Source organism: Carcharhinus amblyrhynchos, chromosome 31 (assembly GCF_965287045.1).
Source record: "Carcharhinus amblyrhynchos chromosome 31, sCarAmb.v2.hapA, whole genome shotgun sequence".
Classification (NCBI taxonomy): domain Eukaryota; kingdom Metazoa; phylum Chordata; class Chondrichthyes; order Carcharhiniformes; family Carcharhinidae; genus Carcharhinus; species Carcharhinus amblyrhynchos.
In genome coordinates, this window is record NC_137354.1 from 18013771 (window position 1) to 18034447 (window position 20677).

The 20677-nt window shown below is 46.1% G+C and overlaps 1 protein-coding gene across 5 annotated transcripts in view; it reads left to right on the top strand.

The window, feature by feature from the left end:
- ptpn20 (protein tyrosine phosphatase non-receptor type 20) overlaps window positions 1-20677 on the top strand; it is a 276596-nt gene that overhangs the window by 211432 nt on the left and 44487 nt on the right. For 3 of the 5 annotated variants that reach the window (XR_013889733.1, XM_080215794.1, XM_080215795.1), the window contains exons 32-38: window positions 796-970; window positions 5266-5476; window positions 6558-6595; window positions 11069-11113; window positions 13391-13465; window positions 14741-14802; window positions 15133-15294. Coding sequence is in view for 4 of the 5 variants with exons in the window: in XM_080215794.1 (XP_080071920.1) it covers window positions 796-970; window positions 5266-5476; window positions 6558-6595; window positions 11069-11113; window positions 13391-13465; window positions 14741-14802; window positions 15133-15294 (768 nt within the window). In the remaining variant the exon portion in view is untranslated. Of the gene's footprint in view, window positions 1-795; window positions 971-5265; window positions 5477-6557; window positions 6596-11068; window positions 11114-13390; window positions 13466-14740; window positions 14803-15132; window positions 15295-15531; window positions 20179-20677 lie in introns of those variants that run through there. The other 2 variants (XM_080215797.1, XM_080215796.1) reach the window with 2 other exon arrangements.

A 20677-nucleotide genomic window follows, 5' to 3' on the forward strand; every position in this document is an offset into this window, starting at 1 on the left:
TCCCCTACTTTCCTCTGTCATCCCCAAAGCCACTCACCTATCCTGTAGTTCCATTCCAAGAAAGGCAGAGGATTGGGCCTTCATCCTCCCCCCCCCGCCCCCCACTGCGCCGCCTCCCCCAAGCTTATTCCTCCATTTAATCGACTGTTAGAGTGTAACCAGTGATAGCATTGGATCTGTTGTGGTGCGACCAATGGTAACCAGCTGTAAGGGTCAGCTGATCCAGTAAACCAATGACAGAATGACGTGATGAGCAGCTGACTCAGTATAAGTAAGAACATGTTGGGAATTGTGGGGAATTTGGAATGGCCCAGGGTGAGGCCTCAAGTTTGGAGTAATGAAGTTTTTTTATTAAAACTTTTCTTTGATTTACAAGTTGGAGTAAATTTTGTTATATTTTTATCGTCTGCACTGGAAGAGTTTCTTCCAGATCAACAACAGCTGACAAACAGTTGAACCAATTGGGTGGAATATTCCCGTTCCGCCTGCCACAGGAATTGTAGTGAGTGGGACACGGATGATGCAGAAGTCCGTTGACCTCGGGCAGGATTTTCTGGTCTTGGGGCAGACGGAATATCCCACCCATTGGCTGAGGAACAGAAAGCAGCGTGTAGGGTGGTTATTCCTGGCAACAAGGTCCATTGACCTGGCACTGCCAGCGGTGCTGTTTTTCCAGATGAGATACTGTACCGAGATCGGCCCCGGAATGGGGCACAAACCTCGGGGAAAACAAATGCACAACATGAGGGAACGGCAAGAGGCCTCGTTTGTCTTAACTTGTCCATCGTCCTGCAGGTAAACGACTTTGACGTCACAAACATTTCACACGAGAACGCCATTAATCTGCTACGGTCTGCTCCTGCCAAACTGAACCTCATGGTGGGACGAGCTGCCCAGAACCTACTTCCAGCACTCCCTCTGGAAAAGATCCCGGATATCATCCTGCAGAAAGGCCCAAACGGACAGCTGGGTAGGTGCCAGAAAAAAATTGTCAAGAATGTTTCGATTGGCGCTTTAGTTTTGAAGTTGGCCTATTGTGTACATGGACTCAGGTTCAGTAAATTTCACTTTCCACCCACCCCCCCCATCCCACCGACTCTCTGACACTGAGCTGTGCTGTGCTTAAGTACAACACATTTTAATTATTTATTTACTAATTAATGTCACAAGTAGCCTTACATTAACACTGCAATGAAGTTACTGTGAAAATCCCCTAGTCGCCACGCTCTGGCACCTGTTCGGGTACACCGAGGGAGAATTTAACATGGCCAATTCACCTAACCAGCGCATCTTTTGGACTGTGGGAGGAAACCGGAGTATCCGGATGAAGCCCACACAGACACGGGGAGAACGTGCAGACTCCACACAGACAGTGACCCAAGGCTGGAACTGAACCTGGGTCCCTGGAGCTGTGAGGCAGCAGTGCTAACCATTGAGCCACGATGCTGCCTCTTCTGTAAAAATTGGTGAGAGTCATAGCAGATAATATAGGGGGCATGGTTAGTAAGTTTGTAGATGACACCAAGATTGGTGGCATGGTGGACAGTGAGGAAGGTTATCTCCAATTGCAACGGGATCTTGATCAATTGGGCCAGTGGACTGACAAATGGCAGGCGGAGTTCAATTTAGACAAATGCGAGGTAGTGCATTTTGGTAGATTGAACCAGGACAGCACTTATTCAGTGAAGGGTAGGGCGCTGGGGACAGTTACAGAACAGAGAGATCTAGGGGTACATATTAATAGCTCCTTGAAAGTGGACAGAGTGGTGAAGAAGGCATTAGACATGTTTGGTTTCATCAGTCAGAATATTGAATGCAGGAGTTGGGACGTCTTGTTGAAGTTGTACAAGACATTGGTAAGGCTACACTTGGAATACTGTGTGCAATTCTGGTTACCCCATTATAGAAAGGATATTATTAGACTAGAAAGAGTGCAGAAAAGATTTACTAGGATGCTACCAGGACTTGATGGATTGTGTTATAAGAAGAGGCTGAATAGACTGGGACTTTTTTCTCTGGAGCGTTGGAGGCTGAGGGGTGATCTTATAGAGGTCTATAAAATAATGAGGGACACAGACAAGGTAGATAGTCAATATCTTTTCCCAAAGGTAGGGGAGTCTAAAACTAGAGGGCATAGGTTTAAGGTGAGAGGGGAGAGATACAAAAGTGTCCAGAGGGGCAATTTTTTGACACAGAGGGTGGTGAGTATCTGGAACAAGCTGTCAGAGGTGGTAGTAGAGGCAGGTACAATTTTATCTTTTAAAAAGCATTTAGATAGTTACATGGGTACGATGGGTATAGAGGGATATGGGCCAAATGCGGGCAATTCGGACTAGCTTAGGGGTTTAGAAAAATAAGGGCGGCATGGACAAGTTGGGCTGAAGGGCCTGTTTCCATGCTGTAAAACTCTATGCCAAATTTCCTTAGCCTTTGGAGAAAGTAGAGGCCTTGGTGGGCTTTCTTGACTATAGTGTCGGCATGGGGAGGACCAGGGCAGATCTGGACACCTGGAAACTCACCCATCTCCCCTTCATCACCATCGATGGAGATAAAGCTCTGTGAATAATTAATAATCATCCATAGTTGCCACTGAAAATAGATTGCTCAGACATTGGAAATGAGTGAACAGGGTGTGAGTGGGATGAAAATGGTGCTGGTAGCCTGTTCTAATAGAGCGTTGATGCACTGGATTGCAATTACATGTGGAGTTCTTAACACAGTTATGAACAAACTTAACACAACATGTTCCTGACAATGTGCAACGTGAGCTAGACTCTGTTTTAGAGTTGATGTTTGCGATTTCTTCACCACATCGGTTTATCTTCCGACACATTAAGTGGAGTCAGTCTGTCAGGATAGACAGGGGGCAACGCTCAAAGTCTTCTATCCAGAGAAAGAGACATCCTGCCAAAGTTTTTCACCTTGCACTCAGCAGGACAGATTAGCAAGAATAGCAGATCTCGAAGGGAACAAGAATTCATACTGTGTAGAAATTCTCATGCATGGCTATTTGCTTTGAGATTTGGTACAGAGTCATAGGAGTTTACGGCATGGAAACAGGCCCTTCGGCCCAACTTGTCCATGCCGCCCAGTTTTTGCCTGGTATACTTGTGAATCTGCCCAGTTGAGTGCAAATTGAAAAGCTTCGACAGCATGGCCAGAATTCCCCAGTCTCGCACGTATCGTCACCAGTGAGAACGGAGAATTTGGCACTCAGCCAAATCTCCATTCAGTGTAGCGGGGTCGGAGAATCCCAGCCCCGGGTGAGGTTGGAGAACATTGCCCCATGTCCGTGAAAAGATCAGCCATGATCTTATTGAATGGCGGAGCAGGCTCGAGGGGTCAGATGGCCCACTCCTGCTCCTAGTTCTTATATTCTTATGTTCTTATATCCCATTCCCAGCAAAACTCAGGTTCCGCCATACCAAGTGAATACTTTCTATTCTGCTGTTTTAAACCAATCGGTGATGTTCTGCCCGATAAATGTTTGGTCCTTTTTATGGTCTATCGTATCAAAGAGATTGGAAAGAGAAAGGCTGTAGGCGCTTTGGCTGTAGTAATACAGTAAGAAGTCTCGCAACACCAGGTTAAAGTCCAACAGGTTCATTTGGTAGCAAAAGCCAGTAGCTTTCGGAGCGCTGCCCCTTCATCAGGTGAATGGGAGTCCTGTTCACAAACAGGGCGTATAAAGACACAAAATCAATTTACAAAATAATGGTTGGAATGCGAGTCTTTACAGGTAATCAAGTCTTAAAGGTACAGACAACGTGAGTGGAGAGAGGGTTAAGCACAGGTTAAAGAGATGTGTATTGTCTCCAGACAGGACAGTTAGTGAGATTTTGCAAGTCCAGGCAAGTCATGGGGGTTACAGATAGTGTGACATGAACCCAAAATCCCGGTTGAGGCCGTCCTCATGTGTGCAGAACTTGGCTATCAGTTTCTGCTCAGTGACTCTGCGCTGTCGTGTGTCTTGTAGGCCACCTTGGAGAACGCTTACCCGAAGATCAGAGGCCGAATGCCCGTGACCACGGGAATTTTGGCCATACTGTCAAAGCTTTTCAACTTGCATTCAACTGGGCAGACTCGCAAGTATATCAGTAAAAACTAGGCAGCACGGACAAGTTGGGCCGAAAGGCCTGTTTCCATGCTGTAAACGGGTCACGGACATTCAGCCTCTGATCTTCGGGTAAGGGTTCTCCAAGGCAGCCTTCATGACACACGACAGCGCAGAGTCGCTGAGCAGAGACTGATGGCCAAGTTCCGCACACATGAGGACGGCCTCAACCGGGATCTTGGGTTCATGTCATACTATCTGTAACCCCCGTGACTTGCCTGGGCTTGCAAAATCTCACTAACTGTCCTGTCTGGAGACAATACACATCTCCTTAACCTGTGCTTAACGTTCTGTCCACTCACGTTGTTTGTACCTTTAAGATTTGATTACTTGTAAAGATTCGCATTCCAACAATAATTTTGAAAATTGAGTTTGTGTCTTTATATGAACTGTTTGTGAACAGAACTCCCACTTACCTGATGAAGGGGCAGCGCTCTGAAAGCTAGTGTCTTGTGCTACCAAATAAACCTGTTGGACTTTAACCTGGTGTTGTGAAAATTCTTACTGTGTTTACCCCAGTCCAACGCCAGCATCTCCACATCATGTAGTAATACAGCCAGGGTTAAGTTAGCCTGCTGTCTTTGCCAACCCATTGCAATTTGAAATTATTCATGGGCGGAAGTGGGTTTCGAGAGAAAGAAGGCATCGATTCTATTTCGTAACTCAAGTGTTCCATTATTTCCTCAAACTTGATTAGAATGACACCAAGATTGGGGTAGCACAGTAGCTTGCACTGCTGCTTCACAATGCCAGGGACCTGGGTTCAACCCTGCCTCGGGTCACTGTCTATGTGGAGTTTGCACATTCTCCCCATGTCTGCGTGGGTTTCCTCCGGATGATCCGGTTTCCTCCCACACTCCAAAGATGAGCGGATTAGGTGGATTGTCCATGTTAAATTGTCCCTTGGTGTCAGGGAGACCAGCTAGGGTAAATACGTGGGGATAGGGCCTGGGTGGATTGTGGTCGGTGCAGACTTGATGGGCTGAATGGCCTCACTCTGCCCTGTCGGGATTTTATTTATGATTCCTCGACTGAGATAACTGATTTTAATTTTCCGCAGGGAGTTAGTGATGGTGTTAACGTGCTCCAGTGAGTGTGTTACTAATACTCCTTGCTGGTGGTCTGATTCGAGTTTGAACTTGTCGCTGCAGGTTTAAAGTTAACTGGGGGGATAGGCAGCAAGTGGCAAGGCATTTATGTGCTTGAGATTGTGCCAAACTCCCCCGCCAGCTCGGAAGGCAGCCTGCAGCCAAGGGACAAGATCCTTTACATCTGCGACATGTGCACCATGGGCATGACTCTGGATGATGCGGTGCGAGCCTGTGATACCGAAAATGGCCAAATAAAGATCAAGGCGATGAGGTAAGGCTGCTTTTTAGCAACGTGGCACTGCCTCACTCTCCAGGGACATCCAACACTGCGGTCCCTCAGTATAAAGGTATTTCGGGCAGGGTGCTCTGGCTGTTTCCCCTGGTGGGATCTACGTTTAAGTTTGAAGTTTGTTTATTAGTGTCACAAGTCGGCTTACATTAACACTGCAATGAAGTTACTGTGAAAATCCTCTAGTTGCCACGCTCCGGTGCCTGTTCGGGTACACTGAGGGAGAATTTAGTGCGGCCAATGCACCCTAACCAGCACATCTTTCAGCCTCTGGGAGGAAACCGGAGCACCCGAAGGAAATCCACGCAGACACAGGGACAGCGCGCAGACTCCACACAGACAGTGGCCCAATTGAACCCGGGTCCCTGCCACTGTGCCACTTGCTGCCATCTTCCAGTCCTGCTGATTATTGACCATATCCCGCCACCCCCCAAACCCAACCATTGCCCCCACTGGCGCCAAGGATGTAAGCAACTGGAAACCCCATTGACAGCGGCGGGAATGGAAAATCCTGTCTCTGGCCAGTGGTGGACGACTCCGCTGTTGTGAAATTCAGCAGGGTGGGGGTGGGCGGGGGTGAAAAATCCTACCCCAAAATATTGAAATTTCAGATATGTGAGATATTGGGTACCCCTCCACCCCTCCCTCCACATGGCCACTCAGTGCAAGGGGCAACTAGGGATGGGCAATAAATGCTGGCCCAGCCAGCAACGCCCATGTCCCACGAATGGATAAGAAAAGAATTACGTGACAGCTCCATCGATTGGCACAGCAGTTAGAAATAAAGGGCAAAGGGTTATTGCTGCTTTTCAGTACCATCTCGGTTAAGATTATTTGGGTCGGTGTGCAGCATGAATTAAACCTTTGTGGCTTTCAGAACAGATTGAACGTGACAGGTACTTGTTTCCGTTGTATTGGCATTAAAAGGGGCTGGTGATTGGTAATCTTTCAGGTACACGGAGCATTTTAACTGATTATCCACGTTGTCGTTGCGATAAAGACCCAGTGATGCAGGTCGATTTAACAGTCTAGCCTCTGAATGGATTTCCTTTTGCTTTTTCAGGGACGGTAAGCCAGTGGTCACAGCAGCAGAAATGATGGGTAAGAACCTCTCGAACGTTCGTGAGTTTAAACCGCAATGATTAGCATGTGTGTGTCAGTGGAACTGCTGTACCTGGACAGGTAAACAGAGCTACCTAAGCATCAGAGCTCGGATTGCATCTCTGCCATTTGGTGTTGTACGGCAGAATATTGATTTTACAACAATAACAACCTACATTTATCTAGTGCCTTTAATGCAATGAGACGTCCCGAGGCACAATTGGGACTGGCTTCCTGGTTCAAACAAAGGGTTTGCCACACCCCCGGACAGGCAGTAGGCAATAAAAGCTTAAAAGATTGGAGTACTCACCCTGCATTATCTGGTTAATCCCCAACACATCAAAGCACTTGTCAATAAAAGCACTTGGACAATAAATGCTGGCCCAGCGATGCCCGTGGCCCACGAATGAATAAAAGAATTACATGACAGCTTTATCGATTGGCACAGCAGTTAGAAATAAAGGACAAATGGGAATGAGCGCACGAGGGGAATAAAGTTGAAGGAGAGAGAAACATAGGAGCAGGAGGAGGCCACTCCACCCTTTGTCATTTTAGTACGCACGTTGCCAAAAAATTTGGGAATGTCCGCAGAGTGGAAAGATCTCATGATTGTGGTCTTTAAGTAACTGTGCGACTGTACTAGTTGTCATTCCGTCCACGATGTACAAGAGAGAGAATTAGCTCCACACATCCCAGTATTGAAGCAAATATCGTTGCTAATAGCCGTGTTAATGCCGTGCCCCACTGGGGGGAAGGGAGTCAGCCGCTCTCCAGCCATGAGTTTGAATAACTTTACCTCAGGACTAATCAGCTGTAACAGACTGGCAGTGTCTCATTCTCCCAGGAAGGCTGTTTAAGTGGCTACGCGTGTTCCCGTGAGCAGATTGTGAAGTCTTTAGCAGTGAGATAAATGAGACAGGCCTGTCTCCGCAGTGGCAAGAGCAGAGGAGTAATTGACGCTTCCCATATTGCAAAAGCGATTCAGTGGAACTGGTTCCACCGTGTGCAATGAGGGCAAAATGGCAGCTACCCGGAGGCTTCTATCTGGGGCCACGTTTACCTCTGGCTGGAACAGAGCTGTCAGACCAGTCCGGCCCAGGTATTGGGCTGTAATTGAGACTAATAACCACTCCATTCCCTTTGTCGTGTAGATAATACACCTTTACCTTTTACTTAATATTAAGTAAGGACACTCGTTGTTTGAAGATGGCACGAATGTAGACAAGATTGTCAAGAAAAGAGAGGCCTAGAACACAAAGCGAGGAAGTTATAATTAAACCATTACAGATCACTGACTCGACCTCCGCTCGAGGACCACATAGATTCACCACAGTGCAGAAGAGGCCATTCAGCCCGTCGAGTCTGTACCGACTCTCTCTGACAGAGTGGGCCGGACTCTGTGGCCTTGCGAGTCCGGAAATCCCTGCCCGAGATCAAAGGACATTTCCATTGTCCGCCCCTCGCCCACTCCGATTCCAAGGCAGGAGACAGCGAATATCTCAGCCAGGTCCTCTCCCCCCACCCTATCCCTGTAACCTCATACATTTACCAAGGCCAATCCAGAGTGAGTTTCTGGATCAATCGCGATGTTACTGATGTTAGGCAGTTGACGTGGTATATATGGATTTTAGTAAGGCGTTTGATAAGGTTCACCATGGTAGGCTTCTGCAGAAAATGCCGATGTATGGGATTGAGGGTAGTCTAGGAAATTGGATCAGGAATTGGCTAGCAGATAGGAGACAGAGGGTGGTGGTTGATGGTAAATATTCGTCATGGAGTTCGGTTACAAGTGGTGTGCCTCAGGGATCTGTTTTGGGGCCACTGCTGTTTGTAATTTTTATTAATGATCTGGATGAGGGTATAGTTGGGTGGATTAGTAAATTTGCTGATGACACCAAAGTCGGAGGTGTGGTAGATTGTGAGGAAGGGTGTCATAGTTTGCAGGGAGACTTAGACAGGTTGCAGAGCTGGGCCGAGAGGTGGCGGATGGAATTTAATGCGGAGAAGTGTGAGGTAATTCACTTTGGTAGGAATAACAGATGTGTTGAGTATAAGGCTAACGGGAGGACTTTGAATAGTGTGGATGAACAGAGGGATCTAGGTGTATGTGTACATAGATCCCTGAAAGTTGGGAATCAAGTAGATAAGGTTGTTAAGAAGGCATACGGTGTCTTGGTGTTTATTGGTAGGGGGATTGAATTTAGGAGTCGCAGCGTCATGTTGCAACTGTACACAACTCTGGTGCGGCCGCACTTGGAGTACTGTGTGCAGTTCTGGTCCCCACATTACAGGAAGGATGTGGAGGCTTTGGAGAGGGTGCAGAGGAGGTTTACCAGGATGTTGCCTGGTATGAAGGGGAAGTCCTATGAGGAGAGACTGAGGGATTTGGGGTTGTTTTCACTAGAAAGAAGGCGGCTAAGAGGGGATCTTATTGAAACATATAAGATGATTAGAGGTTTAGATAGGGTGGATAGTGATAGCCTTTTTCCTCGGATGGAGAAAGCTAGCATGAGGGGGCATGGCTTTAAATTAAGGGGGGGTAGTTATAGGACGGATGTCAGGGGTAGGTTCTTTACCCAGAGGGTGGTGAGGGATTGGAATGCCCTGCCTGCTGCAGTTGTAAATGCGCCTAGTTTGGGGGCGTTTAAGAGATCCGTGGATAGGTTTATGGACAAAAAGGGATTGGTTTAGATTAGTGGGTCATTGTTTTTTAACTGGTCAGCGCAACACCGTGGGCCGAAGGGCCTGTTCTGCGCTGCAATGTTCTATGTTCTATGTTACTGGGAGAAGATTTTAAACAAAGAGGAGCTGTTTGACTTTCCTTGGCTCAGAAATGGAAGACCACAGAATTATTCGAATGTTTATATTACAACATTAAACAATCATATAGTGATCACGACACATTAAAAAAAGCCATTACTAGATTATGTATTGCACAATTATGTGACATTTCACAGAGTTACATTCACAAGAATGACTAACCCATCCTTACTGCCTCTGACAATGCACCTCATTACAATCCGGTTTATTCACTCTATTGATATAAATCTTGTCTGTCACAGCTGTTGTCCATCTTGCACAGGGCCTGTGACTCACCAATCGTCAACCACATCCCAGAACCTCACCAAGCTGGATGCGTTCAGTGGGAAAGGATAGCGGGGGGAAACCAACCCTGGCTATTAAGCAAACATACTCCTTCACACTTGAACTGAGTTGTTCCAGGAGTTGGAACCAAGGTTGTTAATATAAGTGAACACATCTGTCATTGGGGATAATCTCTGAGCCACCTGGCCATCCCTAATTGCTCTTGAATGAGTGGCTTGCTTGGCCATCTCAGGGGGCAGCTAAGAGACAACTACATTGTTGTTGCAGACCTGCAGTTACATGTAGGCCAGACTGGGTAAGGATGGCAGATTTCCTTCCCTAAAGGGGCACTGGAGAAACAACTTGGATTTTTATGACAATCAGCAAAAATGGGTGACATTAATTCTGGATTATATTGGATCCACATTTCACCATCTGCCATGGTGGGATTTAAACCTGGGTCCCTCCAGAACATTATCCCTGGATTACTAGTCCAATGACAATATCACTACACCACTGCCTTCTTATGAAACATATTCTAAACAGTGTGCAAGTACCAGGGTGACATGGTGGCACAGTGGTTAGCACTGCTGCCTCACAGCTCCAGGGACCTGGGTTCAAATCCCAGCCTCAGTCACTGTCTGTGTCGAGTTTGCACATTCTCCCCGTGTCTGTGTGGGTTTCTTCCGGATGCTCCAGTTTCCTCCTACAGCCTAAACTGGATTGGCCATGCTAAATTGCCCCTAGTGTCCAAAGGCATGCAGGTTAGGTTATTTGGCCATGTTAAATTGTCCCTTAGTGTCCAAAGATGTGCAGGTTAGGTGGATTGGCCATGGTAAGTTGTCCTTACTATCCAAAGATGTGCAGGTTAGGTGGATTGGCCATGCTAAATTGTCCCTTTAATGTTCAAAGATGTGTAGGTTACATGGATTAGCCATGGGAAATGTGCAGGGTTACGGTTATAAGGTGGGGGAGATGGCCTGGGTAAGACACTCTGTGTGAGAGAGTCAGTGCAGATTCAATGGGCTGAATGGCCTCTTCAGCACTGTCGAGATCCCATGATCGAGTAGTTATCTCCGCAGCAAATGGTTTTGGAGTGAATCCAAGGTCAGTCAATCATTTGAAAGCTGAGTGCTTTTGAGTTTAATCCCCAGTAAGTATTTGGAGCAAGCCTCATGAGAATTCCTTAGCTATGAATGCAGTCCCGTGCAAATCACTGGAGGCAGTGTGTAAAAGGAGCGCGGTGGCAGATCCTAGTGCACTATCTCAGAAATGGAGACAGGCCCTGTCAACTTTCTGTTCTACTCTTCGTAACTGTGACCTAATTTTATTCTATCTCTGTCTTTGTGACTGTTCTGTCCTCTTATCTTTTATTCTCTTAATTTCCAGGAACGACAAGCAGAAAGAAAACTAAAAAATGTTTAGCTCTGAAAGGCAAGTGTGAATATTGTGTGTGTGTGTGTGTAAAATTTCCCCATCTTGTCTGTGTGTTTTTTTCCCCTCCTATTTCTTGCATTTGACAGCGCTATCTAATGTCAAAACATCTCAGAGCACTTCACACAATGCGGAAATCTGTCTGATTGTTGTTATGTGGTGTACACACCGGTTATTCTCTGTCCCACAACAACAGAGGTGAACAACAATCAATAGTTCATTTTTTACTGGTCTACGTTCTGGAAAATCTCCGACTCCTCTTCAAACAGTGTTACCTGATCACCCCAATCAGAAAACAGGGCCTCAATTTAACATTATATCAGAAAGGCACCTTCACCAGCCACGCAAACCACATTCAAAGTAACGTTTATTTATTAGTGTCACAAGTAGGCTTACATTAACACCGCAATGAAGTTGCTGTGAAAATCCCCTAGTCGCCACACTCTGGCGCCTGTTTGGGTAACACTGAGGGAGAATTTAGAACAGCCAATAAATACACTGCAGTCTTTCGGAATGTGGGAGGAAACCGGAGCACCCGGAGGAAACCCACGCAGACACGGGGAGAACATGCAGACTCCACACACACACACACACAGACCCAAGCTGGGAATCGAACCCGGGCTCTGACGTTGTGAGGCAGCAGTGCTGACCACTGTGTTGCCGTGCCAACCTGAAGTGTTTGATTGAAGTGTCAGCGTAGATGACCAACCCACGACATGACAGAGGACACAAACCTTCTGACCCAGAAGAAAAGTGGATGTTTATTTTTCTCTTTAGTGTTTGTCTTGTGAAGACATAGGACAGGAAAAGGCCAGTGTGTCATAAACACATCCGGCCTGGTGTGACATTTAAGGGGAATGACAGCCTCTGGATGAAACACTGCAGCTTTGAAGAAGTTTTCAGATTAAATGTTGTTGCACTTAATTGAGTCATGAGGGTGGCACAGTGGTTAGCATTGCTGCCCCATGGACCCAGGTTCGATTCCGGCCTCCGATGACTGTTTGTGTGGAGTTTGCACATTCTCCCCATGTCTGCATGGGTTTCCTCCGGATCCTCCGGTTTCCTCCCACAGTCTAAAGATGTGCGGGTTAGATGGATTGGCCAGGCTAAATTGCCTCTTAGTGTCAGGGGGATTAGCAGGGTAAATATATGGGTTACAGGGATAGGGCCTGGGTAGGATTGTTGTTGGTGCAGACTCGAGGGGCTGAATGGCCTCCTTCTGCACTGTAGGGATTCTTGATATATAAGTAGAAGCACTAAAGACTAATACATTGTTGGTCTCTATGTTGACTTATAAATACAAGCCATTATCTCACTGAAGATACTCCGAATGATGTCATTTGATGATGTAATGGATCTCGTCAACCATTAAACTCTCGGGGGAATTCCTGATGCTTTGTTGCTTAATTAAGGGCAACGACCCATGCAACTAAAAGCTACATTAATTAGAAGATTCGAGTTTCCCCATGGGTGCTAACAGTGGCACAGTGGTTAGCACTGCTGCCTCACAGCGTCAGGAACCTGGGTTCAATTCCAGCCTTGGGTCACTGTCTGTGTGAAATTTGCACGTTCTCCCCGTGTCTGCGTGACTTTCCTCTGGGTGCTCTGGTTTCCTCCCACAGTCCAAAGATGAATGGGTTAGATGGATTGGCCAATGCTAAATTGCCCCTTTAGTGTCCCAAAATGTACAGGTTAGATGGATTAGCCATGATAAATTGTTTGAGTTTATTTATTAGTGTCACAAATAGGCTTACATTCACACCGCAGTGAAGTTACTGTGAAAACCCCCTAGTCGCCACACTCCGGCACCTGTTTGGGTACACTGCGAGAGAATTTAACATGGCCAATGCACCTAACCAGCACATCTTTCAGAAACAGGTGCATCCGGAGGAAACCCGTGCAGACACGGGGAGAACGTGCAGACTCCACACGGTCAGTGACCCAAGCCGGGAATCGAAGCCTGATGCTGTGAGGCAGCAGTGCTGACTGCTGTGCCACTGTGCTGGTCCTTGCCCCTTACTGACCAAAGATGTGTGGATTAGGTGATTGGCCACGCTAACTTGCCGCTTAGTTTCCAAAGGTGCGCAGGCCAGGTGGGTGAGTGGAGTAAATATTTGGGCCTGTGGCGCAGAATCAATGGGCCGAATGGCTTCCTTCTGCACAGCGGGGATTATAAACGATCAAATTGGGATCAAATCTGTGCAGCCAGTGCCCGGGAAAAGCCTGCTTTCCTCACGTTTTGTCTGAACTGTGCGTGTTTCTCTTTGTCATCCCAAGGCTTCAGTGACCGGAAGCTAACGCCAAAAGAAGAACCAGGGCAGCTTGGACAGGGGAAGCGGCGGACTCTAGATGGTAAGGAGGACTTTCCAGCGCCTCAAGTCTCTCTGAGGAAGCAGGTTGTGTTCTGAATGGGGGATGAGCCTGGGTTTAATTGGAAGATTAATTATTAGCGAGCTGTTTGTCTCCAGCTTTGGTATTGGAGGACATTTCTGCACTCGACCCAGTGCCTGACTCATCCCTCCCGGGTGCAGGGCAGAGGTTGCTGAGTAACAGCGAGGCAGGAGGCAGAAGAGGAACAGGCTGTTAAAGCACTTGCTTCCTAGAACAGGAGAACAGCAAGCTGAGAACACAGAACTGGACGAGGTCTGTATTACCAGAGTTATCCCAGAGATCAGAAAAATGAATTTTAATGCAAATGTGTTGTTTAAAAATGGATTACTGCGGTTTACTAAGTGGCTTTAGCCCAGAACATTAGCATAGGCATTCAGAGGCTTTCTCCAAAGGAAATAATAATATTGTAAAGCAATGTCGCAAGAGGATGTGCAGATAAATATTTATAAATTGTTTAAGTGTTACCCAACTTTCAAATCATCTAATTGCGGTTTTGTGTAACCATTCCGTTCTCCTAGTTAAACCCTGCCAAGAAAGAGACAAGAACTGGTTTGGAGGTTTTGCCTCAGTCCAGGCTCGATGGGCTGAATGGCCTCTTTCTGCATAGTAGGGATTTTAAAAGTGTTACTCCTCGTGCTAAAATCATCCCGGGAGAGTGATCCAAACAGAGCAGCAAACCCCCTCCCCCCCCCCACCCCACAATGGGTTTAATTTGGAAAACACCCAACTAATAAATAAAGGGCGGCGCAGTGGCACAGTGGTTAGCACTGCTGCCTCACAGCTTCAGGGATCCGGGTTCAATTCCAGCCTCGGCTCACTGTCTGTGTTTTACACATTCTCCCCATGTCTATGTGGGTTTCCTCCAGGTGCTCTGGTTTCCTCCTAGAGACCAAAGGTGTGCAGATTAGGTGGATTGGCCATGCTAAATTACCCCTTAGTATCCAAAGATGTGCAGGCTAGGTGGATTGGCTATGCTAAATTGCCCCTTAGTGTCAGGGGGATCATCAGGGTGAGATTGCAGGGTGGGATTGTTGTCAGTGCAGGCTCGATGGGCCAAATGGCCTCCTCCTGCAGGGTGGGGGAATGTCCGTTGACCTCGGGTGAGATTTTCTGATATCGGGATGAGCGTGTCCATAAAATCTGGTGCACAGATTAGAGGAGTTAACTCTGCTGTGAACATAAATAGTTTTCCCCATTAAGGAAGTTTCTCTTTTCACATTGTTATATTTCTTTTAGGAACGCAGTCCGCCGATCACATGCGATCCCAAACTAACTCCGCCCTGCCTGAAGAATCTGAGGTATCTTGCTTTATAAATTCCTGTTTTTAAGTGCAGCGGTGCACTGTTCCTAACAGCCAGCGGAATTATTCCCTGACAGTATTTCCTGTTTGACGTGAAAGTTTGCCCGCGTTCCTTGGTGCGAGGTAGCCCACGCGGAGCGAGTTAAGTAAGCCGTGAGCGGATGCCGTGTTCGGGTCGCGCGATTGTACATCACAACGTAATGCTTTTGTTAATCCAGGAACGAGCCTGATCCGAGGCTCAGCTCCCTCCTCCTCCCGCGCTCTCCCCATGCTGGTTCCGGAGGTGCAGAATAAAACCACAGCTACCCCTTTTTTTATCTCCCGGCAGAGATCTGTAATCCACATTGAATTGGAAAAGCCAGCGAGTGGCGGTTTGGGCTTTGCATTGGTGGGTGGTGACAACGGGACTGCTACACTTGTGAAGGCAATTAGCCCGGGGAGTGTGGCAGCTTTGGATGGGAGACTCAAAGTGCGAGACAGAATCTTACAGGTAATGACCCTCGGGGAGTAACCTCGGCACTTGTTGCGAACAGCACAATATGAATTGTGACGGGGTGATAACTACGTAGCACTTTTCTCGGGAGTGGGCAGGGGGAGGGGAGGGCAAAGCACTTTAAGAGCAAGGAAGGTACATTTGAAGTGTAACATGGGAACCGTAGCAGCCAATTTGCCCGCAGCAAGCTCCCACAAACAGCTCTGTGATAATGGCCGGATAATCTATTTTTAGTGACACTGGTTCAGTGACAAGTATTGAAAAGGACCAGGGATAAGTCCCCACTTGAATTAGTGCCCAATTTGTTTGTGTCCATCGGAGAGGCGAGAGGTTTAGGTTCTCACCCGAAAACCGGCACCCTCAACCCTGCAGCACTCCCTCCGCCCCGCACTGGAGTGCCCGCCTAGCTTCTTGCACTGCGCCCCTCCGGACAGGGCTCCTTATCCCTGCGACGACTTGTTACGGCATTCGAAAAAAAATTGTGAATCCTCCCAAGACATTTTGCCGCGACTTTGAATGCCGGCTGCGGAAATGTGGCGTTACTCCCGAGGTTTGTCAGAACGGACAGTCAGGAACTATCACACAGATGTTACTTCCGCAAGGAAAATCGGAAACAGAAACTGCCGGAGATTAAATTCTGTTTACAATTTGCACATTGCTGGAATGTTAACCGATACCCTGTGAGGCGGTTATGGTGTATTGACTCTGTATATGTTTTATATAATATTTATATACTACTATTGGGAAGCTGTAATGTCATAGTAGCAATCGTTAAGTTTGCTAAAAAGCTAGTTCTTTCAAATGGTGACTTGTGTATATAGGTTGCACGATGTGTTTAGTAAAAAAGTATATATTTAGACACGGGTTAATTGTTTTTTGTAAGTACGTCATACAAGTTTCCTATCAGACAATATTATTCTGTTCAAAAGAACCATAAAGTCCCTACAGTACAGGAAGAGGCCATTTGGCCCATCCAGTGCACTGACTACAATCCCACCCAGGCCCTATCCCTGTAACCCCATATATTTACCTCACTAATCCCAATGACTCACACACCCTTGGACACTAAGGGGCATTTAACCATGGCCAATCTACTTAACCTGCACATCTTTGGACACTAAGGAGCAATTTAGCATGGCCAATCCACCTAACCTGCACATCTTTGGACGCTAAGGGGCAATTTACTATGTCCAATCAACGTGACCTGCACATCTTTAGACACTAAGGGACAGTTTAGCATGGCCACATCCATCTAACCTGCACATCTTTGGATTGTGGGAGGAAACTGGAGCATCCAGAGGAAACCCACGCAGACATAAGGAGAATGTGCCAGCACAGACCGTCACCCAAGGCAGGAATTGAACCCAGGTCCCTGGTGCTGTAAGGCAGCAGTGCTAACCACTGTGCCGCCCATGATGCTAATTAACTTTGTAGCATAATGTGAAGGATGACAGGAGGATATTTGAAAACCAGGCAGTTCTGCTGAATTCAACTGAAAATTCCATTTTAATGAGAGAGAAGCTGAACGTTCTTGCTCTGCAGTGAAGACTCAATCATTACTGAAGGAGGGATTTGTAGGAAGGACAGAAACAAGGGCAGTAAGTTGGGATCTGGTTGAAATCTTCCTTGTAAATACAGCCCTTCTCATTATCCAACCTTCGTTCTTGCCTGTTTTGGTACAAAACTCGAATCCATAGACATTTCACACAAGCCAAGTCAAAAATCTTGAAACGTGTGATACAATAATTCAGATGAGTAAGGATCAACTCAATGCAGAGAGAAGAAACCATCCAAGTACTGGCCAATAACAAAAAGAGAAAAGTGCTGCCAAATCTCAGCCGGTCTGAGACAATAGAACCAACGTTTCGAGTCTAGATGACCCTTCATCAGAGCCATTATATTGACCCCTTGTGTTTTCTCAGACATAGAGAAGTACGAAAGCTAATTTTGGATTTGCTGCCCAGATGTTGAAAGTCGCCAATCAGTCGTAGAGGTTTAGATCACTTCATCTGCATGAGACCATGCTTTGCCTCAAAGGCCAGTGTTTCTGAAGATCCAGTGATGTAACACTCATTAAAATTTGGATGTTAAGTGGATTCCTTGTTGGATTTGAGACTTCCTCAGTATCTCGTCCTCAATGCCCTTCCTTGTACAGGAGGATGTGAATGGCCAGGCCCAGCTAGCTCGAAGGTGAGTGTTACTTTCGTTTGTCAAGTTCATTCTTGATTTAACGGCATCGCTGCTCCAGTATTAACATTCCACATTGTTCGGTTCTGTTAGTTTGCACTGGGAGACTTTTATTTCCAAAACCGGATCGAACAACCCTATTGTTTGCAGCTGCTATTCACACTTGCAATAATCAAAGTGCGATTGGGATTCCTTTGGAAATTCCAATGACATTTCCAAATTTGGAAGGAAAATGGAAAGTTCTATAGATTTTAATGTAACTATTCATTTGTGATATTTCCGTTTCAACTGTATCAACCTTTATTTCACTCTCTGTATAACTGATAGAAAATGAGAGATAATTGGTGCATTTTACTTCCTGGTTCACTGTCTGTAGTAATTCTTCACTGTGATTGGCTGCTCACGTTGCTCGATGACATCACTGGTTTCAGACTCCTGGAGATCCTCCTCAGTGGGTGTCAAATTAACACCATCTCAGAGGAAATCCACAGAGATCGCTGCATCTTCATGGCAGCTTCTTTGTGGTCAGTGGTTAGTGTAATCACTTCCACACAATCCAAATTCATACATTCAATGCTTTCTTAATGACTTTTTGGAACTCGTGGAAACAGGAGTGACTTCTCGACTCGGTCAACAGCTAATCAACCCTTATAACCATGTACTTTCAAAAGATTTTCCCGTGTCATTTGTCAGCTAGCTGTATTAATACTCTCTTGGAAAAGCAGCCAGCATAATCAAGGACCCCACGCACCCCGGACATTCTCTCTTCCACCTTTTTCCTTCGGGAATAAGATACAAACGTCTGAAAACACATACCAACCGACTCAAGAACAGCTTCTTCCCTGCTGCCATCAGATTTTTGAATGGGCCTACCGTATATTAAGTTAATCTTTCTCTCCAGCCTACCTGTAACTGCAACATTATATTCTGTAACCTCTCCTTTCCTTTTATGCCAATGTACTCTATGAACAGTATGCTTTGTCTGTATAGCGCACAAGCGACAATACTTTTCACTGTATCCCAATACATGTGACAATAATAAATCAAATCTAAAGAGTTCCCGCTATTTGTTGGACATTCCTCTGCCCAGAAATGTGGCCAGCAAGTCCGAGATGGAAAGAACACAGCAACCTCCAAAGGCCATCTGGGATTTGAGTTAACAGGGGATCAATCAAACCAAAGGATAAAGGACAAAGATCCAAACAAGCCAGTGTAATTTAAAATAGTGAATTTGACTGAAAGATAAGGGACAAGAAGGAAAATAAATGATTAGGTTAAGAAAGAACAAAACAAACGTAGAAACGGTAAATCAAAAGGATCTCCAACTCCTGAATGGTCCTATCACACGCTAAGTTGATCTTTCTCTCCAGCCTATCTGTAACTGCAACATTATATTCTGCACCCTATCCTTTCCTTTTTTCCCTTTGTACTCTATGAACAGTATGCTTCGTCTGTGTAGTGCAAGAAACAATACTTTTCACTGTATCCCATGTGACAATAAATCAATTCAAATCAAAAATCTCTTCAACAAATGTCTCAGAGATCTGGCAAAACAACAAGACCAAACAATCCTTAAATTGGGACATGAGATAAACATCTCTTCAGGTAGACTTTGGTCAGAAGTTTAAAAAAAGAGTGACTTTATCCCCCTGTGTGAGTTGAGATTTAATTTGAAAAAAATGAGAATGGAAAAAGGACACGAGTGGCAGAGTGGTTAGCACTGCTGCCTCACAGCGCCAGAGACCTATGTTCGACTCCCAGCTTGTGTCACTGTCTGTGTGGAGTTTGCACATTCTCCCCGTGTCTGCGTGGGTTTCCTCTGGGTGCTCCGGTTTCCTATCACAGTCCAAAGACGTGCTGGTTGGGTGCATTGCCGTGCTAAGTTCTCCTTCAGTATATCTGAACAGGCGCCAGACTAGGGGATTTTCACAGTGACTTTAATGCAGTGAGAACCTACTTGTGACACTAATAAATAAACTTAAACATCATACGTTCATGGTTTAAGTTGATGAGGTAATTTTCACCTTGAATGTCTGGGCAGTTAACTGATAGAGTTTATCCACTATAAAACTCATCTTTATTTCTACCCAACTAATGAAGATAAAAAAATTACATGTGTAACAGGTTTGTGACTTCATTCCAGAAGAAACTGGAGCCTCCGGGACCTGTGTTCAATTCCATCCTCAGCTGGCTGTATGGGTAGAGTCTGCATGTTCTCCCTGACTCTGCCTGGGTTTCTTCTGGGTGCTCCAGTTTCCTCCCATAGTCCATGTGGCCATGCTGAACTGACCCTAGTGAAAGGGGGATTAGCAGGCTAAATATATGGAGTTAAAGGAATGGAGCCTTGATGGGATTGTAGTTGGTGCAGACTTGATGGGCCAAATGGCCTCCTTCTGCACTGTAGGGATTCTATGGCACCCGGTGAAAACCTACAAAAACACGGGGAGAACATGCAGACTCCTCACAGACAGCGACCCCAAACTGGGAGTCAAACCCAGGATCCTGGCCCTGTGAGGCAGCAGTGCTAACCATTGTGCAGCCATGCCACCAGTAGCACAGTGCTGCAGGTTTCCTGGGTATACATCTGCAAAAGATTGTAAAATCTTAAAACCAGTGTGTTATATTCAGGTAAGCTCAATTAAATGACGTGCTGTTGTCATTCTGAAACCAAGTTATTGAGCTATTTGTGAAGATCACTCCAATCACCTTGTTAGAAAAAAATAAAGTCACAACAGACAAACATGTTTGAGTTATTTACAATCGTGCCTCATTTTATTCAGCCTATTGGTGGCAGACATGTTTCATTGATTGTTGTTCTGGGAGCTGACCAAAGGGTAACCTGATAAGCTAAAGTCCAGGAATGTAAGATAGATGCTAACACTATCCCATATCATTTGTAAACAGTTTCAGAAGTTTAGTGGTATTATCGCTAGTCTATTAATCCAGAAACTCAGCTAATGTTCTGGGGACCCGAGTTCAAATCCCACCACAGCAGATGGTGGAATTTGAATTCTATAAAAAGTATCTGGAATTAAGAATCTACTGATGACCATGAAACCATTGTCGGAAAAACCCATCTGGTTCACTAATGTCCTTTAGGGAAGGAAATCTGCCGTCCTTACCCGGTCTGGCCTACATGTGACCCCAGAGCCACAGCAATGTGGTTGACTCTCAACTGCCCTCTGAACAAGGG